Raw genomic sequence first — 24,343 nt, 5'->3', positions numbered from 1 at the left:
AAATGTTCCAGAACTGACTGACTGATGATTTGTTCTAAAACTTTTCCAGGTATAGATGTCAAGCTGACGGATCGGTAGTTACCCGGATTATCTTTTTTCCCCTTCTTGAAGATGGGGAAAACATTCACCCGCCTCCAATCTTCCGGCACCTCTCCTGTTCTCCAAGAATTCTCAAAAATAATAGCCAGAGGCTCAGAAATTACATCCACAAGCTCTTTTAGAACTCTTGGATGCAATTCATCTGGCTCTGAGGACTTAGTTTCATTTAAAGAAACTAGGTGTTTATGCTGATCCTAGGTTATACCCTTCTTATATGTTATGTTTTTGCCATGTTGAGCACCGTTTCCCTCAGAAGAGAAGACTGAGGAAAAGTAGAAATTGAGCAGTTCCGCCCTCTTTTCATTACCTGTTACAATTTCAATTTCTTGCCCTCTCAATGGGCCTACCATGTCCTTGCTCTTTTTCTTACTCTATACATAAGAAAATGTCATTGCACTATGCACAAGATCTTCCTTCCACCAGCAGCCAGGTAGGACCTGGTAACCCTATTCTTCCAAGGTGGGTAAAAACTGCTAAAGCAGTACAAAAATTGATCCCTGTTCTCTCCCTGATATTGCTAGTAAACATTCTGAGACGAGAAGTTTAAGAGACTTGGACAAGCGCTAGCAGCCAGAATATACAATATTGAGCTTCATGGACCAGTGCAGTTTAATATGCACTAGGCAGCTGATAAGCATACTTGAGATTAGCATGGTGTGCAGCACTCTACACAAAATCTTGGAGAATCTTGAGTCATGTATTACCACTGAGGAACAGAAGTAAGCATCTGTTCTTCAGTCTGCTAGTGTTCCTTCTGGAAAGTCATCATTGCCTGCTTGTCAGTGCTATGGCTGGAATGGAAAGATCTGGAGTAATCCCACCATAGCCAGGTGTGTTCTTGTAATGTAGAAGACTTATTCAGTTTTTCATGAACATTTTAAAATTATCTTGATGATTACATTTTAGTTTATGGTAATCTATGGTTTCCAGTTTAATATGGTGATATTGACTATCCTGAGAAAAAAATTCAACTATTGCTGCAGTAATCAGGAGCCAGTGTTATACATGGTTATGCAATGAAACTCAGAGAGAAGATCCTTTCTTTCAGAGCAAGATTCTGACAACCTTTATTGTGCTGGTGATAGGAAGGATCAAGAAGTCATGCAGTGTACCAAAAGCCGACTCTCTGCCGAGGTCTTCTTCTTCAGACACAGTTTTTTTTTTGTCTTATTCATCTGGCATTATTCATGCACTATCAAGCCCCTCTCTGCAGCCTTAAAAGCTATCCAGGATGGGAGGGGATGAAATCTGGGATTCTCACAGGAAGTTAAATTCTGCATGGAATATCATCAAACACACAGCTCAAAGTGATTTCTGTTCCCACTATAGTAATAAAGTAGAAGTGCAATTGAAGAGATTAAAAAATACCTCATTTCTTCATTAGGGCTGATATGTCTCATTCCAGAAGATTGCGTGTTGAGTAGAAAGTGAAAAGCAATGAAGTTGTATGCAGAGATTCCTCATCATAAGTTTTATTTGTCTCCAGGATTTCTATAAATCTACAGACTGCCCAGTGTTGTCATCTCAGGACCACAAATATTATCCCTCCCAGTCCTGGTAAGTGCTTAGTGTTCTCATGACTTGTACTTTCCCTGTGTTGTGTTTGATTACCCCCAATCAAGGAAGAACTTAAGTTTTACTTGGCCTTTCCACTGGCACAACTGCATTCTCCCCATAACAACTTCCATTATTATAGTTTTTTCAGCAACAATGATCATGAAAATTGTTTCTGGGAGGCCCCAGCTGTGTTCAGATAAGTTGCCATTCAGTTTTCTAGATAAATGCATCTTGGGTGGTGATTGGGGTATAATGCATGGCAAAAATGTCATAAGTATGACTATGTTCTCCAAACCAACTAATCCAAAAGATTTTTTTTCAGGCATTTTTGAATGATAATGTGTATCAGGAGAATATTTTATCATTGGCCAGACACTTAGATGAATTGACAGACAGCACCATCTGAAGACTGCATATGGTTTGCATAATGTATGAAATCCATTATTTATATGGTTATTTTTGCATAAGGTTGAATCCCACAGAAATTCCATTGACAACAGGATTTCTCTTACTTCCCCAGGTCTACTCAGATTGGCAATTGTTCTACAGTATAATATTCCCCTTTGGCTGTAGGTTCCTAGCTTAGAGTACTCACTAGGTCAGGTCTGTTGAGCAGAGACAAGCTAGCTCAAAGCATCAACCCTTTTTTTTGCAACTCCAGGAAGCCTGAGCTTCAGCTGTCTATATAGGAATGCTGAAAGTGAAACTGATCTATATTCCACTGAAACTTATTGCAGCTCAGACAAAGCTGCACAGAAAACATGGAATGGGTCTTCTATCAAGGTCCCTGGGCCATATCTTTCTGGGCACAGAGATCTTAATGGAAAATCCACTCTACGTTCTCCTTGCAGCTTTGATGGAGAGTCTGTTCCACATTTCCCTTGCAGTTTTGTCTGTGCTGCAGCCTGCAAAGAAAAGGCAGGGAACTGAAAGAGAAGCAAACTTTGTCAGCTTCAGAGCTTCAAATGCTGAGAATGGGGTGTGGGGGGAGGTGGGAGAGAAAAGAGCCTCGGGGGCATGATTAAAGCCCTGAGTGAGCCTGACATTTGATACCTTGATGTAGGCTGTGCTAAATCCTTTCTCCCTGCTATGCTATATCTTTTTTTAAAATTCTGGGAATTTTGTGATTTGGGACAGCATTGAGTAATCTGGTATTCTCCATCCAGTTCACTCTGCCATTTTAGGATTCTCTTATTTCACCATCGCTTGTATAGACCAGGCCTGTAAAGGATCTTCTGCGAATGAGTAATAATCACACTCAGGAGAAGGAATCTAGGACAACTCTAGTCACCCTTCCACCTTTAACTAGAGGATAAAATAGGCTTCCCAACCCTCCCGCCCTGGTGGGGGACCCCAGGATTTCCACCCTCTTCCCCAGCTTCCCAAAAAAACGGAAGCGGGGGGAGGGGGGAAACGACGCCGGGGAGCATGGCGAGCCGCCCCATCCCAGAGCGGGCGAGGCTGCCACCGCGCCGCCGCCGCCCCCTCCCCGCCCACCGCAGCTGCTCCTCCGAGATGCAGCCAAGAGGCGGCAGCAGCGCAGGCAAAACCAGGGGAGGGCGGAGGCAGGCCAGGAGCATGGCGAGCTGTGAATCCGGGCCCTTCTAAGACCCGGACTCGTGGCTCGCCACGCCCCCGGCCTGCCTCCACCCCCCCTCCGATTCCACCCCAGAGGCGGAGCAGGCGAGGCCGCTGCGCCGCTGCTGCCTCTTCTCCGCTCGCCATGGCTGCTCCTCCGAGATGGGCTCAGGCTGAGCCCATCTCGGAGGAGCGGCCACGGCGAGCGGAGAAGAGGCAGCAGCGGTGCAGTGGCGTCGCCCGCTCCGAGACGGGGCGGCTCGCCACGCTCCCCGGCGCCGTTTCCCCCCTAGCTCCACCCCAGTGTCTCCTGGCTCCAACCCCAAAGTCCCCAGATATTTCTGGGGTTGGACTTGGCAACCCTAGGATAAAAGCTCACTAATTCATCCAACTACTGAAGGCTGTCTGATAAGGGTAGTGTTGGCTGAGAGCCTTTAAGAAGCCTTTGAATGTCCAGTCATCACTTCAGGTTCTAAACTCTGAGTGGCAAAAGTCTGCTATGAATTCTTGTAGAGTCTCAGTCCAGTCAATATCTAGAATGCTACAGTTCTGCAATTATAATGTTTTCCAGTTGAAATGTAGAACTATTTTGGCTTCTCCTCGACTCAACATTATGTGCAAATGCACAAAACGACTGCTTGCAGAACTGGTACAACTCCACTCTGTAATTCAAAGGCACAGAATCAGCGATTCTCGTGATCATTTTTTTTTAGGTCAGAGCTCCACCACCTGATCTTCTAGAGAAACAGCATTCAAAATTTAGGAGGGACATGCTGCCCTAATAATATGGAAGGCTTCTGTGCATATAGCTTCAAAGCAGATGTTTAATATTTACTACAATATGATTGCTTAGAAGAGAATTTTACTTCAGAAGGAAAAGCTTCTGGCATTGACCGAGTAAAAAGCTAGTCTTAAGGAAAGCTGCGTTCCTTAGAACTGGAAAACAATTTGGAGGTTATTTTTGGAGTCTGGTAGATTTATAGACAATAGATAATACATTTTATTATTTTTCATTGGTAGAGGAAGCCACAGACCTGACCAGAGTACCCTCATCTTCTATCTTCATTTTCCAGAATGAAATGTAGTAGCATAAATGCATTCCAGTGCTTTGCAATACTAACAGCAAACCACCCACTCCATAAAACTGTTGAAGATTTATTAGGTTTATACAGTTAGATGCTTTTAAAAGGGAGCTTTGATGTGTGTGGCTTAAACAGCAAATGAAGATGGGGTGCTATTAGTTTGCGCAGGGCAAAAAATCCTTGTATTAAGAGCAGTAACAATTTGCCTAAGCATATTTAAGTCAAGTCATATGAAAAGGCTTGTATGAATCAGTTAGTGTGTGTTAATGCCATGTTCCTTCCAACCATATTCTAGGACCTCAGGGTTAAACTAGGGTTGTCCTGAATTCTGTCCCCTTTGCCAAAAATAAATGTTATTCATTTGTTGTCATGGATGAGGTCTGCAGATGCCTTCCCTCAAGGCAATATTTTTCTTGCAGACAAATTCTTTCTTCAATCTATAAAATTGTGTTTTGGAAAAGTCATATCTCCCCTACATTCCTTACACACCTCAGGAGAATGAGGTTGCAGAGGCATAATGGACAACTTTTGTATAATGGCTGAGGCATTACTAATAACAAGGACCACACTTACACATAGGGTGGCCAGACCGTCCCGGTCTCCCGGGACATTCCCGGTTCTGGCCACCCAATCCCGGCTCCCGGGCTGCCTATACCGGGACCATTAAAGGTCCCGGTTTAGCCAGCCCCGGAGGCGGTGGGCCGCGGGCGCCGGCGGGGAAGGCGGCGAGTGAGGGAGGGAGCGTCCCTGCGCCCAGGGGGCCGGCGCAGCGGCCTGCTGAAGCAGCCTGTCGGTCACTTCCGGGTTCCTGTCCTGCATCTCGACCTGTGTTATTAGTGACAGGCTGCTTCGGCGGGCCGCTGCGCCGGCCCCCTGGGTCCCACAACGATGAGACCGATGCCACAGGGACGGGCTCGAAACACTCTATAACCCCTCAAAAGAACAGCAGTCTAGCTCGCTTCCCCCGAGCCCTGCCGCCATAAGCCTCAAGGGGGCTCATTTTGCGGCATCTCCCGGCGGGAGGGTGGCACCCGCACGGGACACATATCAAATGAAAGAGGGGGCGCAGGGCTATCAGAAACAGCCGGCGGAGGGAGTCGGGAGACCACCCCACTGGGGGATCCACACCCCGAAAGTGATGAAGGTGGCGCAGATAGAGCCAACAGAGCAAACAGGACAAAATAAATAGGCTGCATTATGCAGCACAGTTGAGAAAGTGCCTTATCCCATATACTGATGAAGTATATACAGGATTTGAGAACAAAATTGTTTCCGGCGGTGATATTTGGGGGATTTTTGGGGACGTCACAGGAAGTGCTGTGAAGTCACTTCCTGTTTCCGGCAGTGGCATTTGGGGGAAATGATGTCATTGGGGGAAGTGATGTCAGAGGAAGTGATGTTGTAGCGGGAAAAACCCTATTTATACGTTACCAATTTCAGCTGAAGCAATCACAGAGGCCAGAGACAAGATCAGGAAACAGCTTCTTTATTTAACGTGCACGGGCCCTCTGCACACGGGCGCCAGACTCTCAAGAGAGACTGGGCAACAAGCATAGAAAAATCACGGCTTTTATAGGCCTTCAGAGCCTCAAACATACTTCCTCTTTTCATATAATACATACATCATCATTCCCCATCTAGGCCCGATACCCGTTTCTCTTGTCCCTCGTGACACCCTCCTAGTAGGTGTTCTCTGCCCATATTTAGTCATAGGAAAGGGGACTCGGAAGGGGACTCGGTCTTGTTAGTACTGTTACTGGGTGTTACTCGAGGTCACTGTGGTCTGGGCATCCGGCCTTTCTGGTCTTATCTGGTTTCTCCCTATGTGGGGTGCAGGGGGAGAATACTGGGTACATATTCTTAGGGGCTTTCCAGCTCCTTTCCCTTCTGGTAAACAACTCTGACTCCTGCTTCTGCGGTCAGCTTGTGCTTTGCGGTTACCTTGTGCAACTATGTTCTCTGCAGCTAAGCTAAGGCATAGAGGAGCTAGTTCCTCTTTCCTTAAAGCTCTGCTTTCCATTGCTAATACAAGCCTGTTGTGTCTGCCTTTATTAAGCCTGCATTTCTGCTCACACGTTGATTATAGATTATTGGAGCTATCAATCTGGGGGTCCTACCACATCTCCCCCCTTTCAGGGGAACTTGAGATTTCACAGTTTCCCTGACCCTAAATACATTGCGATCTAACAGCTTTCATCTCTTCATATATTGGTTCTCTGCGGGGTGGGGTCCTATATATGGGGTAGGCATTCTGAGCTTTGCGTGAAGCTATCGAGGGCACACACCTAATACAACCATACACAATAATACACACCAAGATGAATATAAGGAAGGCAATAAAACCTTCTTCAGCCAGGCAAAATCAGGGAGCCAGCTGGTGAGCCATTTGAACAAGTCAGCTCCTGAGTTAAAAGCTGTATCTACTCCTTGTGCTTCTTTCACCAGTCCTCGTAAGATCTTAACTCCACTGAGGATTTTACCTGATTCATTAACGTAGAAGCAACATACTTCTCCCAGATAAGCACATGTCCCGCCTTGTTCGGAAAGTAACTGATTCAACACTCTTCGGTTCTGGAGCACAACATTAGCTATGCTATCAACCTCTTTCTGCAGTGTGAACAGAGATGAGGCGTTTTCTCAAGGCCTTCTTGTAAGATTCGGGACAGGTTTCTTGTATAGATCTGTAAATCATAGACTCCCCACCCTGGGAACACAGAGTGTCTAAAACATCTAAAATTCCAGTACCCCAGGACCTTTCCCGTCTTTTAGTCTACTGGCCCCAACGGTTGGATGGGGTACCCTAGATTTAGAACTTCATGGGCCATGATATCTTCACGGTGTTGCCCTGCCAGTGTTCTGGAACATTGCCAGGGTTTTAGGATATGTGGATGTGTTGCAGGCCTGTAGGTATGCCAATCCAGTTAGCCAAATAGAGGCATGTGCACTAATCCATGTGGGTGGATTACCAGTGAGTAACCATATTATGCCTCGAGTGCCCAATTGCAAGGTGTAATTTTGAATTCCTGTCACTGAACAATTCTGGGCCATGGAGGGGATCCCAGGCCAGTGCTCCCCCTGCCGCATGGGTGTGGGCGCAAAGCCAGCATTGGGAAAGGTTGGCTATTTCTGACACATATTTGATCGGTCCATGAAAAAGGATGAGTCGGGGTCTTCTCATGGAAGAGGGGAAAATACCTTTCGGGTGCCAGAGGGACCCATGCTCTGGGGCGTATTAGGGGTCGAGGTCGACACCGAAGGTGACGTACCGGACGGGGACGTCTGGTTTGCTGCTTGGAACTTCAGGGCACCTGCGGAGGCTGCTCGGTGTTCCTGGCAGGGGTCGGGTATGTGCATTGTCACACTCCTTTGGGAGCTCGAGGCCATGGCCTGCATTCTCCAATTCACGGGGGGCTTGCATCTAGAAGATCAATGCACTCACGCCTATAGCGGGCAACATTTCCCTGATGTTTATCACTCTCTGCCTGAGCTTTTTCTTCCTTTTACGCTCCAGGCACCACAGAGAACAGCAGAAAGATATCAAGAAAGATATGGTCCCAATAGCCCCTGCGCTGACTGGTATGATGAAACCGTAATCTAGAGGAGCTATTAAACCCATTTAACACTTATGATCAGTTACTGCTAGAAACCCAAGCTGTTAACTCTCTCTGGCGCAGCTTGCGAATGCAAAAGAGGAGAACAAAAGACAAAGCTACTAAAAACCCTAAGATGAATATCACCATGAAGACTATGCCTGCGTAGGGTACAACAGAGGACTTAGATCCTACAAACAATACAATACTTCAAATACAGAATCTTCAGTTCTTCTGCTGCGACGACGGGATCTTCTTCCCTGTGCACTCCACCGTTACCGGTAGGTGGAGCTCAGAGGGGATGAACCCTGTGAACCCAGCCGTTGCCGGTAGGCAAGGGTCCAGAGGGGGCTGCCTGTGAGCTCCACTATTTCCGGTAAGTGGTACTCAGAGGTTGGCCTTCAAACAACCAGATTCGGGGGCGAACGGCATCTGAAAAGCCTATCTAGAAAAACTCTGATTAGATTGCATAGTCAAAAAACAATACAAAGCTCAAGGCAAGCCTATTTTCCATCATAACATATAGCATTCCCTTCATTCGCTTTCACTAAAGGCTTCTCATAGACAGAACCTAGAGAATTTAATCTTTTAGGCCTATTTACTTCTGCTAAGCATTTCAGTATAAACAAGGCACTAGGCAATGTGTCAGGCCAAAACCAGCTTGTGACACATCATAATCCCTCAACTTTCCCAGGGATTATCCTACCTTCTTCTTCTTGGGCTACTCGAACATTTGCTTCATAGACGAACAAATCTTCTACACAGAGCAAAGGAAGAGAATGGCTGCAAACATCAAAACTCAAATAAATCAAAATCACTTCAAAGTCACTTCAGAGGGTCCCCCCTTTGCGACTGCACACAAAATTCAGCAACTGGGATTTTCTTCCAGGCTTCCTTCTGGGCTCTCTTCCTTCAGGAGGGTCTCTTCTTTCACCTGAAGAGGCTCCTGCGGGTGCACATCTTGTTCTGGGACCAGGCCAGCTGCTTCTTCCGGGCCCTCGGTGTTTTCATGGCCATCTCTCTCTGGTGCAATTTCGGCTACAGTCTTTAGGTCTGAGACCTCGTTCCAAGCTGCAGGACCCCACCTGTAGGGGGCGAGATACCATCCTGTGGCTACTCTCATGACCCTAGGTGCGTTCATCATCTGCCAGTGGGGGTCGAGCACTCTGCTTCGGCCTCTTCCTCTCCCTCTCTCCCGAACCTGGGGAGGGATGGCTGGACACTCATCGGGGTAGAAATTCATGCGGTGGCCAATTCCGTGGTGCCAGGCACGCCCGTCGCGTAACAGGGGTGGTTGCATACTTCTTGGTGGGCCTTGGGATCGGAGACCCACTTGTTCTAGTCCATCCTGAGGTTCTCCGCCTTCACCATGGGCCTCCTTTCTTGTTGCGAGGTTTTCCTGGGCATCTCGGAACTCCAGGGCATCATTCAACTTCTTGAACATCATAAACCGGTCCCACCCCTTGATCTCAAGGTTGTATGTACCTTTGTAATTGCTGAAGGCTCTCACAGCCTGCTTCTTCTTCTTGGACTCATTCTTGGTTGGAGCCCTTGCCTTCTTGGGTCGGCCCCTACGAGGGATTGCTGTCTGGGAACCATCTTCTTCTGGCTCATGATTCCCATCAGAGCAGACCTCAGCCTGGGGTTCTTGCACGACTCCCGGTGGAGGGGCTGGTGACACTTTCTCCGCCATTCTCCCAGGCCGTTGACGCCTTAGAAAAAGGTAAAAAGTGAAAGCCTGTCCAAATAAGTGTCCTGGCAGCCTGCCTCACTTAGGCGAGCTCTTGCTTCCCAACCTCTTATTTTGCTGGGTGAACAATGCCCCAACTCAACTTTCTGTGGCTTTTCTTCACTTTAGTGGAGCCAAACCTGGTAGCTGCAAAAGTCACGGCGGTAAAGGTCGGACTAAGAGACTGGCCAAAAGATGGAGGTGGAGGGCTGGACAAAACGGTATTCTGACTTCTAGTGGGGACAAACGCCTGGGCTTCAGGGTTGAGCCCACTTCTGCTTCTCTTGTCTGCTATGCTGCAACCCCTACTGTCCTTCAGGTACACAGTCTCGATTGGCCCTTCTTCCCCAAATTGGTAGGAAACTTCAAATGGGTCAATCCACATAGTCAACTCTGCAGGGATACTGGCCTGCACATCCTCTACAGTCAATCCACTTCTCTTGGCTGCCAGTTGCACTATAGGATCTATTATCTCCCCAAGGTGCACACAACGATAGCCTGAACCCTGCAAAGGCTTCTCTGGGTACCAGTGGCCCTCATATTTCTTCTGTAGCAGCTGTCCTAGCTCTTCTCCAAACTGGTCAACCCGTCTCCGGGGGAGCTTGTTATACAGGTGGAAGGTGATGAAATGCAGAGCAGCCTTGATCTCAGGACGCATACTCCGTTTTCAACAACCAGGCTCAAATCACTTCACTTATGAGCTCGGTCATGGCTCGGAAGTGGGGAAAGGACATCAGATGGCGTCAGATGGCTGAGGGGGGTTTCCACATAGCTGATGGGGACTTCCTCTGAAAGGTAAGCTGACCAGAGGCAGAGGACTTGCTTCTGGAGTACTTCTCTCTAGGGAGGGACCATAGATCTGGAATTCTTCAATTTTCAGCCACTAAAGGGGCAAGGGTGAAGTCTAAACGAGTCTAGGTGGCAAAAAGACTGGGAGCTTTGCATTGGGCTTAAACCCAGCTCCCTGCCAGGGGCAGCAACAAACACTGCTCAATACCTCAATACTTAATTCCCGGGGGTGTCTTAACTAAATTTGCCTTGTCCTGAAACTGAAATGCTAGTTCAAGAACAGGGTATCTTGTAGCCATACATCATTCAAAATAACACATTAACAGAATCATTCAAACCACAAACACCCTAACCCATAAGTGGGACATAATTAGTTCTCCTAGGTGCTTTCCCATACACGGTATCAGTATTACAGTCATAGTCACAGCACAAGCCAACCCACAGCTTGTCTGCCTTAATAAAATAGCATCTTTTGGGGTTGTCTCCAGAAATCTCCCGGAGTAAAACACATGTACTTCCCTTTTGTAGTCTTACTAACTTAACTCAACCACATTTGCACTTCTCGTTTTTCTCTCAGCGAGGCCACAGTTACGCAACATCGCAGATATATTTCACACAGCAAGGCAATATAAACTTCTAAACAATCTGAAACGTGACTCTGATTCTAACTCTTTGCCAATTGGAAGGCTTCCAAAGAGGGTCGACCTATCTGTGTCAGATCCTCAGTGGCGGTCCAAGCTGGAGAGGCAATTCAACCTCTAATCTTTCAGGGGTGGCCGTTTAGCCTTTAATCCTCCAAGCAAATAAGGGGCCCTCCCCAATTCTCTCAGGAAGCACCCTCGTGCCTGGTTTAGTCTCAAGCATCCAGGCGGCCATCTAATTGGACCCTTCAGCAACCATACAGTTGCCTTCCCATGCTCCCCTTTCCACAAGCCAATATTGTGCCTATGGTGTCTTGGGACGCACCAACAGAGAATCAGTGCCCCTGGGAGGTGGGCCTAGGGACTTATGCCATTTACTCACCAAAGTAGTTTTCAATTATCGTCTTTGTATCAAAGGGGGTCCCACCCTCGATCCAAAGCATTAATCCACCAGGCGAGTTCTGGAAGGGGGTTGGATGAGGGATTGGGCGGACCGTTTTTGTCAAAGCACTGTGGGCAACTTCGCGAGCGAAACTCCTCCAGAGCTAATGGGTCCTTGGCCAACAAACGGGCCCAGTCTTCTGCTCTGCGAGTAGTCTCGGGGCGGGCAGTTCGCCTTTTGATTTCCCAGGCATGAATGCAATCTCCTGCTTCTTGCCTGAGAAAGTACCACCGTGCCCAGCGGTTGTTCCAACTACCGCTGGGCTTCTTGGTGTTACGCTTAATCAGCCAGGCCGTAGTGGTCTGACAGGTCCCAGTCCACAACTGGACTCGATAATGGGGACACAAAATATGCTGCCAGTGGCGGGCTAATGCGCCAGGGATATCAACCCAGGGAATAACCATCTTCTGGAACCTTCCAGGAGGGCTCCAGGTTTTCCTGTCACTTAGACCAGTCAGGGAGGCAATCATACAACCAGGGGCGTCCCCCAGATTGTGACTTTCTCCTGGTTAATCAAACAAGTATTTTGGACACAAATGCGGAATGGGGCGGGTGAGAAATTGGTCTTGGCCTCTGGCCAATGTCACATCAATTAATACTGGTGGGTCTGGCGCTTTCCCAATTTCCCATTCCACTGCCTCAAACAGACAAGACAACTAACACACACAGACAGGGGAGGGTGACCACATATAGGAGCCTAGGCAACTCGCTTCCGCACTTTCCTCGCCGGCCGCGGTCGCCCGGGCCGGAAACGGAGTACTTGTGCGTCCCGTTCACTTCGATATCAGATATCGTCTCGTTCACACACCACACACACTTCACACAGTCCGGACAAACCACTTCCTCAAATATACTTTTCCCCTTTTTTCTAATACCAATCTACACATGCAGTCAATCGTTGGAATACTGCAGTCAGAAGGGACACTGCCCTTCCCTGTTCCGCAGGTCCTTGGATGCTGCTGCGTGGTGATCAGGCACGCCTTCCTCCGAGACTTAAGACAATCTCATATGGAGGGATTCACTACAAATTTCAAATTATGTCACGTAGAGGAAATCTATCACGTTGGGCACAAGGGCCTAAATCTGCCACGACCTCATGCCCAAGGCGTGAAGCTGGTTCCTGTTGCCTCGTTCTCCTAGTCTAATTTAGGCCACGACTGAAACCTAGGCAGGAACAGGGTAGACAGAGGGACGGTCAGCCCAAAAAGGGGCTGGGAGCTCCTTACCGCTGCTCTGATCCCCCCTGCCACCAGCCCTGGTTGGCCGGGCTAATAGAAGGGGCTAAATGCCCCTCCTGGCTGGCTCGCCAAATTATGTAGCGGGAAAAACCCTATTTATACGTTACCAATTTCAGCTGAAGCAATCACAGAGGCCAGAGACAAGATCAGGAAACAGCTTCTTTATTTAACGTGCACGGGCCCTCTGCACACGGGCGCCAGACTCTCAAGAGAGACTGGGCAACAAGCATAGAAAAATCACGGCTTTTATAGGCCTTCAGAGCCTCAAACATACTTCCTCTTTTCATATAATACATACATCATCATTCCCCATCTAGGCCCGATACCCGTTTCTCTTGTCCCTCGTGACACCCTCCTAGTAGGTGTTCTCTGCCCATATTTAGTCATAGGAAAGGGGACTCGGAAGGGGACTCGGTCTTGTTAGTACTGTTACTGGGTGTTACTCGAGGTCACTGTGGTCTGGGCATCCGGCCTTTCTGGTCTTATCTGGTTTCTCCCTATGTGGGGTGCAGGGGGAGAATACTGGGTACATATTCTTAGGGGCTTTCCAGCTCCTTTCCCTTCTGGTAAACAACTCTGACTCCTGCTTCTGCGGTCAGCTTGTGCTTTGCGGTTACCTTGTGCAACTATGTTCTCTGCAGCTAAGCTAAGGCATAGAGGAGCTAGTTCCTCTTTCCTTAAAGCTCTGCTTTCCATTGCTAATACAAGCCTCTTGTGTCTGCCTTTATTAAGCCTGCATTTCTGCTCACACGTTGATTATAGATTATTGGAGCTATCAATCTGGGGGTCCTACCACAATGTCACTTCCCGTTTCCGGCAGGTGACGCGGGGAAATGATGTCACAGGAAGTGGTGTCACTTCCTGCTTCCGGCGGTGGCATGACATCACCGGAAGTGACGTCACCGGAAGTGACGTCACTTCCTGTTTCCGGCGGCGCGCGCGCTTCGCGCGCACACACCCCTACCTTTCCCCCCCCCAGGTGTCCCTGGCTGGCCTTCAGACATTATGGTCACCCTACTTACACATACAAACACGTTCCATGTTGTGCTTTAAAAAAACCCTTGTTTTATCTTCATTTTTATACTTCTTTTGACATTGAACCTCTCCCTGCTGTTTCTAGTTTTGTGGGAAGAGGATATTCTTCCATCACTGGTCAGTTTACACAATAAAACCAACAATGTAGTCACACAGGCCTTAGATGCTTTATAGTCCAGCTGCTTATGGAGGGCAAAATTATCTGTGATTCTTCTACAAAGGGACAAAATGCGAGAGGCCTCTGATTGAACAAGGGTGGAAGAGAGGGAAAGAAAGGGAGTGTTTCACCCCTTATTTGTCAGCCATTTGGGTGTTTAGAAGATATGAGACCTGTATCCTTTTTACATATTAATAAGAAAACCAGCTAGGGTAGCACTTTTGAACAATTAAACAATTGGCACTGAATGCATCAAACAACTCCTCTCTCCAGCAGCGCTCTTAATCCAATCCACTTGTAACGGATTTACCTAATAAAATAAAGGAGGAGGGGAATACATTGCTTAAACCATGAAACTGCCATTCTGCAGTAATGCTGGCATGAAAATTCTGCTTGTTTTAGATTTATGATGGAAAGTTATTGTAATGAATGAGAAAGGGTTGTTGTTACTTTTCTAAACTGACATGATTTGGAACTAACTTCAGTGCCCCAACAAAGGAGGAACTAGAAGCTGACCCATCAGACTGTTTCAGGACTTCAAAACAAAACACTTACACAGCTGGAAGGAGAGGGAAGTCTATGGAGGAAACTGGAAGCTCAGAAATTGTCAGATTATCACCTCTGAGTCAAAGTACAGATCAGCTTCACCATCTGAAAAACCAGCAGATTTCTTCTGGGCAGAAGCTGGACAAAAACAGCCAAAAGCCAAATCATCAAAACACTGTTCTGCAAAACTGTGAGACTACATCTGGACCTCTGCCCAGACCATCACACCCTGAAGGTGTTGGAGGTTTAAAGGGATTAAATTCAATGGTCCAGGCACTTGAACAGTCTCCTAGTACAAATAAACACAGCAACACTTTAATGAGTCTAGGCAATCCATCCCTGTCCCATGTACCCTCACTTTATGTGAGTAGGTCACAGTCTCAGAATGTATCTGTGGAGCCTCTGCATTCTCCTACTGAGACAGACAATGATGTTTTTAAGGACTCCTTTTCCAATGGCTCAGAAAAGGCCTCAAGCCTTCCCTTCCCCTATAAACAAAATAAGAATTCCATTCTGGACAGAACACCACCAGAATCTGCCTTGACTGTATCAGCTTTACAGACGTCCATAGAAGGAAAACAAGTCAAAGAATATAATGCCAGGTAACTATTTTATTCTTTTTGGAGCGATTGTTTTCTTTTATAATCTGAATGCCTGTTAGGGTTGCCCGCTGTGGGCTGGGAAATACCTGGAGATTTTGGTTGTGAAGCCTAGGGGGGATGGGGAGGGGAGGGGTGGCACCTCAGCAAGGTGTAATGCCTTCCAGGGCAACTGGTTGGCCACTGTGTGAAACAGGCTGCTGAACTAAATGGACCACTGGTGTGATCAAGCAGGACTTTCTTATGTCATCTTTCAGAAGTGTCATTGTATACGAAAGAAACGTACTATAGCTCTGAAAAATTGCTCTGAAAGGTACTATAGCTCTGGAAAAGTGGAAAGGTCTTTGTAGAAAAGGAAGAGAATGCCATTAGTTATGCGTTAGATCCAAAGAACTATGAATTTTGCTTACAGATAAAATCTCCTGTGTCCACCACCACCACTTGAGAAGCTGTTTTTATTTCTGAGTTTTGGAAGACCAGTAAGCAATGTTGATATAAGCTGATTAAAGAAGCACACTTTGTCCAATTTTTAAATTACGGGACTGAAATTAAATGATCCAGTTGGTACATTGAATTATTTAGCAAATTCACACTTACTAAGGTACAGACTTAAGGTATGTGTGTGTTAAGTGCCATCAAGTTGCTTCCAACTTATGGCAACCCTATGAATTAATGGCCTTCCAGATGCCCTATGGTTAACAGCCTTGCTCAGGTCCTACAAACTGAGTGTCATGGCTTCCTTTATAGATTCTCTCTTCCGAAAAGACCCAGACACTATGATTCTATGGAATCTCCAACTAAATTCTCTGCCGCTTCACTGAACAAATGCTTAGACCCTACCAACATTTATTAGCTGATGGAAGGATTTCTATCCGTGAAGCATGAGTTCCTTGCCTTCCTCTGCTGAAGCTCAACCAGCTCCCTCAAATGCTGTTTTTGGGGACCCCCAGGAACACCATGAAGGGGTGCCAGAAGTCTGTAGCGAGAGAGGGGGAAAAATCACCTCCCTTCCATTAGTGGAAATCTTCAGTGGGATCCAAACCCATAAATCCCAGATTTGTTTTGAGGGAAGCCATGACAGTACTACCAGGATCTAAGCTTGCCTTCTTATATGTTGAGAAGAATTACTTGATTAGGTCTGCAATATCTGCCAGGAATTCAGAAGGCAAGCTTGTAAAAAAAAAGTTTGCAGGAAAATGAATGGCAGGCTTTCAAAAGAAGCTATTTGGAAAATCATGTTTATGTACTGTACACTCAGAGTTGTGTCAGTATGATCTGATATTAGAAGTTTCCTTTCATATGGAATACCTTTGTTGTAAGTGCATCCATTGAAATGCATACCAGGGAGGGGGGGAAAAACTTGAATTATCCTAGCTTTCGGTGCTTATTTCATTATTAGGAAATGTTTTATTGGTTAAATTTCTGTGTGTGACATCAAAAGGCATAGCAGCAGAGTTGGTAAAAAGATGGCAACCCTGCGTAATTGTATGTACCTGGTTTGTTCTTCTAGCTTTTATGTTCCCAAGGAAGAAGAATCTGGTCTTGGAAACAGAAATGGAAACAGTGAAGAAAATATTTCTGCTGAGAATTCACATTGTCCAGAGATAGCTCCTGAATTTTCTGCTTTTATCCTCAAAGAAAGGATTAGCAAAGATTCTCATCTGCAGAAAGAAAGAAATAATCAATCCCTAACGTCTAATGCATCAGAGAGGACACATTGGCAACAGTTACAGATGACCCACAGAAGAGCAGGATATTGCTCGGAGGACATAACATACTGTACAGTTATATTGGATAGCCAAGGGGATAAAAATACTGGTCATCCATCAGCAAAAGTGGGGAAAAAGGGACATGATAATATCTTTCAAGAGCAAGACACTGAATTGTCAACAGAACAGTTAAAATTTCGAGAGGACCAGAGGTGTGAAGACCTTGCTGTTAAGATTACTGCCAAAGAAAAGTCTCTGGCTGACATCCTCAGGCCTCATCCTACTAGGAAGACTGCTTTAGATCTCATGGAAGGCCTTTTTCCTGTGAATATTTCAATATCTGACAGATCCTTGAGAATAAAGAGGAGAAACCAGTCTGTTCAAGAAAATGAGTAAGTTGCATGAGTATGATACATGGAGGCTTTGCTAGCAGACTTTGGTGGGCAAAGGCATATATTAATTGCACAACATGATATCAATAGCAATATGGAATATCTACATTTGGGAGGGGACAGTACAAATGCTGGTTATGTGATTTTGCCAGCAGAAATAAAGAAAGCTTGGTCATGTTTGCCAATGTATCATGATACATTGACTTAGATGGTCAAGGCTAGTCCAATTTATTGGATCCTGGAAGCTGAGCCCCTGATTATTAAGATCCTGATTACTATTTGAATGAGAGACAATTAAGTCCAGAGTTGCTATGCAGAGGCAGGCAATGGCAAGCCGTTTCTGTCGTCTCTTGCCTTGAAAACCTTACAGGGTTGCCATAACGCAGCTGAGACTTGACAGTACTTTTCACCATCACATCTTGTGATGCATGGTCCACACTCTACTGAGGAACTCTCCCAGTAAAAGCCCTGCTGAAACAAACAAGATTCCCAACCGATTGCTTTTAATGTGCTCCTTACCTCCTCAAGTGGTGTGAAGCGGGCTGAAGCTGAACCCGGCGAAGACAGAGGTCCTTTGCTTGGGTCGCTGCGGCCCGGGAAGGGAAATCCCCCTGCCAGTTTTTGACGGCGCTCCGCTAACAGCGTCAGGCAGGGTTAAGAGCCTGGGGGTGCTGTTGGAGCCTTCACTGACGATGGAGGCTCAGATAGCAGCCACTGCCAAGTCCGCTTTTTTTCATCTTAGGCGGGCGAGGCAGTTGGCCCCCTTCCTGGAACGTGACGACCTGGCAACAGTGATTCATGCTACGGTCACCTCGAGGCTGGACTACTGTAATGCCCTCTACATGGGGCTACCCTTGTGCCGGACCCGGAAACTGCAGTTAGTGCAGAACGCTGCTGCCCGGCTGCTATTAGGGCTCCCAAGACGGGAGCACATTCGTCCGGGGCTCCAGGGTCTGCACTGGCTGCCAGTAATATTCCAAGTCCGGTACAAGGTGTTGGTCATTACCTTTAAAGCCCTATATGGCCTAGGACCTGCCTACCTTAGGGACCGTCTCTCCCCACACGTTCCCCAGAGAGTACTACGCTCAGGTTCACAAAACCTGTTGGTAGTCCCCGGGCCAAAGGAGGCCCGTCTAAAATCCACCAGGGATCGGGCCTTCTCAATAACGGCACCTTATTGGTGGAACCAGCTGCCGGAAGAGGTGCGGGGCCTGCGGGATCTAGGGCAATTCCGCAGGGCCTGTAAGACAGCCCTCTTCCGGCAGGCCTATAACATTAACTGACAATGAAAATATCTTGGATGGAACAAAATGCATCTATAGACCGCCGGTTTTATTCTATCTTGTTTTTATTAATTTATGGTTTAATTGTATTTTAATTGTATTTTTAAATGTTTTAAACTGAAGTGTTTGAATTATTATGCTGTAAGCCGCCCTGAGACACTTAGGTGAGAAGGGCGGGGTATAAATCCTAATATAAATAAATATAAATAAATAAATATAAATAAGTTTATGGATATTGTGATGGACTTAGTTTCTCTACAAAAGGAAGTACTACTTACTTCACACAATTGGTGTGATAACTCATTGTCACAACATGTGGTGATTTAGAGGGATTTAAAAAGGGTGGTGTTATGTTAAGCCATGTATTTTCAACAATTTTGGGGGGAAACTCTTGGGAAGAAAAAGTAGTCTTGATTAGTATATTTTCTTTTAATAATAAAGTCTGTGTTAATGAAATATTTCTCATGCTGATAGTGAAATATTGTCGTATTATTTTCTATTCAACAGCCAAATAAACAGTGATAGTGCCTCAAATCTCTCTCATGAAACTGGGCATTTTCTTGAACAGAGAGCAGATGATCCCGCATCACATATGGACCAAATCCTGAGTAGTGGCAGAGAGTGCCTTGAGGACCCAGAAAACATCATATCCAAGAAAGTAGGTAGATGAATGAGAAGAGAAAAGCTATGGCATGATCCAACCAAGGTTTGCACATTTAAATCCATTTGATTTCAATGGAAGATTTAAGCTATGTGCTCAGATCTCTCCAAATGAAATCAGTGCTGCTTAAAACATAATTTTGGTATGTTAATACCCTGTTTCTCAATGTTTTTACTATTTCCATTCATAATAACTTTGCTGTAAAATGTGGTATTGGTTCTGAATTGAATAAATGCATGTTTTCCTCAGTTTTTAAGTTCAAAAACATATTCATGACTCCAGATTGTGTTGGCCTATACTGACTTTTGTAGATGCAGAAAATGAAATTGGCTATGGAAATTCTCGCTTTGACGGAATGACCATGTTTGTTTAAAAGTCTGACATTGCGACAAAGAGGTTGACCAGTCTTTGAAACCAGATCATTTTTCAGCTAATTGCATCCTACCTATTTAAAACTTGTGTAATATATAGTTCTCTTCTACATAGCAAATATTAAAAAGTAGGATAGGCTTCCTATCTCTATTCTTTGCAAAGTTTTCAACAGCGTAGGGCCTTTTCATTGGCAAGATTTGATGTTATGCCATCAGCAGTTCTATATGGTAGTTATCATAACATACCCTACCCGGCCAGACTATGTCCGTGTAAGTCTGGATCTATTGAAACCATTTCACAGATTCTCCTGTATTGTCCTTTTTATCTAAGTATTCGTGGTCGATTTTTGGATCCTATTCTTTTAAATAAGATGGGTCTGGCTGATCCAGATAAGGTCCAGTTTCTTTTGAAAGAAACATAACTGTAAATTCTGCCTTATTTCTGTACTGGGCCAAAAAGATTCGTCAAGACAAGGAACAGTCTTGTTGTCCCATTTAACTGTGATCTTATGTAAATGTACTCTAATCCTGATGTCCAGTATTTTAACCTATTTTCTGTTTTTCAACCCATTGTTCTTTAAACCTGTTTTTACATGCCATTAAAGGTTGATTGATTGATTGATTGATTGATTGATTGATATTAAAAAGTAACCATCTCAGGGCTTCTCGCATATTGCCCATAGTCCAAGCACCATCTTGCCCAATTCATTTTCTCAACAACTTCTCTCTTTGCAGAAAGAACTTATTTCCAGCATCCAGTTGAAGCTGCAGGTTCTGTTGGATGAGAAGGAACTTATCCAGTCTGAAGCCAAGGAGCATGCTGCTCAGGGCAAAGAGCTGGAGTCCCTCGTGCAAGATATCTGCAAACCCAATGAATACGAGCGCTATATGATGTTCATTGGAGATTTGGAGAAAGTTGTAAGCCTGCTGCTCTGTCTGTCTAGCCGTCTTGCTCGGGTTCAGAATGCCATGGAGAAAATTGATGAAAATACAGATGCTGAAGAAAAGGTAAGTTGTGAGAGGAAGGAGTGATGTTAGAATCTTTTACCTTCCTGTGAAATCTTCCAGGATAAGTTGCAGTGTGATTTTTCTAATTGTCTAGACTTCTGTAGACATGGTTCTCTGAATCTGAAACATTCCATAATTTTTCACTATTTGTGAATGTTTAAAGTTGTTCTAAGGGTCTTAATTCTATGTACAATGGTATCTTTAGCCCAGTACATACATAACCTTAAACAACATGGCAACTGCTGTAATATAGCTGGTCCCAAGCCAATACTACTAACATCTGAAGGATAATGATCCTACTGGTGACACTGGTATGAGAAGTGATGGTCTTACTGACCCCCAACAACATGATAGCAAGCTATGCAGAGAACTAACAGCTGCATCATAGAATCTTTCATACTGCTGAAAGCAATATATGAACTTATGAACCTCAATGCACAGCAGCCAAGAAGGTCAGAGCGCCTGCTCCGGCTGCAACGCCACTGAGGATGTTCTCCGCAGCTGAGAACGAAACGTATGGAAGGAAAACTTTCTCCAGTAGAACACGGCACTTGAGCCCGAAAGATTCTACAAACCCTAATGATGTTACCAGCTGTGAAAAACTGAAATCTTTGATAATATATGAACTGGACTCGTGACCAGAATCTGTAACACTCCTATCCCAGATTTAATTATTGCTTAGGGACATGCTAGATAAAGATACCTGTGAACAACTTGTTTCATGAAAGCAGCTGAAATAGCCCGTTCTTTGAGTGGAGAACTGCCCACTGCTTTCTCTTCTCATCATTTCCCATGCAAGAGTGAATCAAAACAGCTAGAATCACAGGTTTTAGTAGATAAACAGCAAGGCAGAAATGGTTGAGCTCCTCAGCCATTCCTGTGCTCAAAATATCGACTCCTGCAGCTATTTTTCATTTTAAACTAAGCTGTTCAGAAACTGCTCATGTATCTCCTGTTATTATATGTAGTTTGTTTCTTAGTCTCTGTCCACAGGCTGGACCTGGCCCAAGTGCTGGATTAAACCCTCTGGAGGCCCCAGGCAGTTGAAATCTTGGGGGGGGGGGCTTGGAAATTATCTCCTAATATCTCCTGCAGGTACCTTCGCAAAAGCCCCTTTGACAAAGCTCTGGGGGAGAGGCAGAGAGAGGCAAACCAGCATGGGGGGCCATAGGTCAGTGCCTACTTGGCCTATTTGTTAATCTGCCCCTGCCTGGCCCAGTAACCATGAAAGGTTTTGGTAAGCCTTTTCTTTATATTGTGTTGAAACTATTTCAGTAGAGCCCATCTATTTGCACTGGTTGTCTTTCTGTATCTTCCTGGGTTCATAAATTACACTAAAAGGTAAAGGTAGTCTCCTGTGCAAGCAGGACTCTGGGGTGACATTATATCATGAGGTTTTCATGGCAGACTTTTTACGGGGTGGTTTGCCAATGCCTTCCCCAGTCATCTACACTTTTACCCCTAGCAAGCTGGGTACTCATTTTACCGACCTCGGAAGTATGGAATGAGTTCAACCTTGAGCTGGCTACCTGAACTAAATTACACTAGAGTTAAAATGGGGAGATTACACAATGGTGAAGGACCAATAAGTCATAGCAGATTCATGACACTCATATGATGAGACCACAATATTTCTCCTTTTTGTTAAACTGGGCTTTTTTGGTAGAAAAAGCCCAGCAGGAACTCATTTGCATATTAGGCCACACACCTCTGACATCACCATTGTTTCACACACGGCTTTTTGTAGAAAAAGCCTAACAAGAACTAATTTGCATATTAGGCCACACCCACTGTCACCAAGCCAGCCAGGACTGTGTTCCTGTGCATTCCTGCTTATTATTTTTTTTAAAGCCCTGCTGTTAAAATACAATTCACATGTTTAATACAAATCAAAACTTCAAGGCCAGATGGAACTAACTGCAGCCTTTATAAATCTTTAATAGTAAAAAATAAACATCATTGCAAGTGACTAAGGCAGGGGCCCCCAACATGACATCCGTTGAACCTCTCCTGGCATCCACCAATTGTTTTGAGAAAGTAGGTGGAGCCAGGTAGGGCTTTTGTCCATCAAGACTTCTGATTGGCCTTTGGAAATCTGATTGTCTGCAAATTTTTAGAAATATTGCTTTGGCAGTATTTCAGTGTGCGACTGAAGATAAACTGTGGCAGCCATTTTGTGGCTGGCTTCGCCTCCTGTAACAACTAGTTTGTGGCCATACCCACCACACTGTGTCTAAATGTATCTGCAGGCACCGAAAAGTGTGGGGACCTTTGGACTAAGGAATGTGAAAGGAGAGAAACTAGCTCTTGTGATGCATATTAAGTTCTGCATTGGTTCTTTCTTCTCAGCAATCACTGAATGAGCGGCACAGCCTCTTGTCCAGACAGCGGGAGGATGCAAAGGACCTGAAAGAAAACTTAGATCGCAGAGAAAGGGTGGTGTCAGGCATCCTTTCCAAATACTTGACTGAGAGTCAACTCCAGGACTACAGGCACTTTGTACAGGCAAAGACATCACTCTTGATTGAACAGAAGGACCTTGAGGAGCAGATTAAGTTTCTTGAAGATCAACTGGAGAGGCTGGAGGAGAGTATTCCTCCTTAATCCACATCAATGAGCCACTAGCTTTCCTGAATGAACCATTTGTGCCAGAAATCCCTCTGTGTCCACAGAACAATTTCTAAGAAGTGAATAAGGCCTTGTTTGATTACTTCTTGATTTTTCAGTGCAGCATTGTTGACAAGGGCTTAATTGGATTAGGCACACATTCTTTGAGGAAAAAACAAAACCTTAATCATAGGTTGCAGATTTTAACCTGAAATTACCGTTGCAGTCTGCGTTGCTGTGTTGTTTTTACTTTCTTGCCAGTCAACATCATCCCATTTTTTAAAAAAATCATAAAAAGTACTTTTCTCTTAGTGAGTAGAAAGAGTGCTTGATGTGAGAAACCATGTGGGCATTTGAATGTGAGTTAGGCAGAAGAACAGAAACTTTGTGTCACAGCTCTGCAGGCCATTTTGGAAATTCCTGTTCCAGTTTAGTGCTTGGAGTAGCTAATAAATCTGAATAGTTTTAAATTCATCTTAGAGCTGTCTACATGACATGGCTGTTTCTTCTGCACCAGGATTTCCATGGGGCTAGAAGGACCAGTCCTTCTTTCCTTTCCAAAATGACTCTGACTGTGTGCTATTAAAAGGAAACTTTTCCTACATAGGAAAATGCAACCCCTCCCCCCCCCCCAAAAAACCCTTCTAAATGAAAATTATATTCTTGGAGTGATGGTGGAAATAGTTCTGTCTTGTGGTTTCTTATTTACTGTGAATGAAATAACATATTTCTTAGAACAGAGGCCCCCAACCTTTTTTATCCCAGGGACCGGTCCCAGGGCTGGCTGGCCCACCGCGGCTCCAGAGCCAGCAGCCCCCCCCCCCACGTGGCGCCTTCCCCCCTCTGCCCCGCCCCCCGCAGCCTTGCCGCCCACCCCCACGCAGCCTCACCGTTTCCTGTTTTTACCACTTTAAGGCCACTTTACCATTTCAAGGTGAAGCGCCTTCCAGACCGACCTCCCCCTGCCGCCAATCAACTGATCCAATCTGCTGGGAAAACTACGGCAAAATGGCTGTTTCAGTGGTTGCTCGCCGCCGCCATGGTTTTCCCCACTGATTGGATCAGCTGATCAGCAGGGGGCGGGGGAGGCCGGCCTGGAAAGCGCTTCATGGCACCTTCCCTGGCCTTAAAGTGGTATAAACGGGGGACAGTGAGTCTGCGTGGGAGGGAGGGCGGCTGTGCGGCCCACTTAGAAACAGGCCACAGACCAATACCAGTCTGGGGGTTGGG

General features: G+C 45.6%; 2 protein-coding genes across 2 annotated transcripts in view; one reads left to right on the top strand and one right to left on the bottom strand.

Moving 5' to 3' along the window:
• SHROOM1 (shroom family member 1) overlaps positions 1–23,587 on the top strand; it is an 89,121-nt gene extending 65,534 nt beyond the window's left edge. Inside the window, exons 4-9 of the mRNA XM_060240508.1 lie at positions 1,586–1,656; positions 14,423–15,085; positions 16,593–17,183; positions 18,974–19,124; positions 20,234–20,506; positions 22,856–23,587. Coding sequence (XP_060096491.1) covers positions 1,586–1,656; positions 14,423–15,085; positions 16,593–17,183; positions 18,974–19,124; positions 20,234–20,506; positions 22,856–23,110 — 2,004 coding nt within the window. The 3' untranslated portion in view covers positions 23,111–23,587. The remainder of the gene's footprint in view (positions 1–1,585; positions 1,657–14,422; positions 15,086–16,592; positions 17,184–18,973; positions 19,125–20,233; positions 20,507–22,855) is intronic.
• LOC132571012 (protein Tob2-like) lies at positions 9,706–10,293 on the bottom strand. The gene has a single exon (XM_060237643.1). It carries the CDS (start codon positions 10,291–10,293, stop codon positions 9,706–9,708), a length of 588 nt encoding a protein of 195 aa, XP_060093626.1.
• Positions 23,588–24,343: the final 756 nt, after the last annotated feature.

The sequence above is a fragment of the Heteronotia binoei genome, chromosome 5 (assembly GCF_032191835.1).
Source record: "Heteronotia binoei isolate CCM8104 ecotype False Entrance Well chromosome 5, APGP_CSIRO_Hbin_v1, whole genome shotgun sequence".
Taxonomy (NCBI): domain Eukaryota; kingdom Metazoa; phylum Chordata; class Lepidosauria; order Squamata; family Gekkonidae; genus Heteronotia; species Heteronotia binoei.
Note: the sequence above shows the minus strand (reverse complement) of the source record. Positions and strands in the feature narration are given on the sequence as shown.

What these genes read in the sequence shown, in the direction of transcription:
- LOC132571012 (XM_060237643.1), bottom strand. Translation starts at nt 10,293, where the DNA reads ATGCGTCCTGAGATCAAGGCTGCTCTGCATTTCATCACCTTCCACCTG.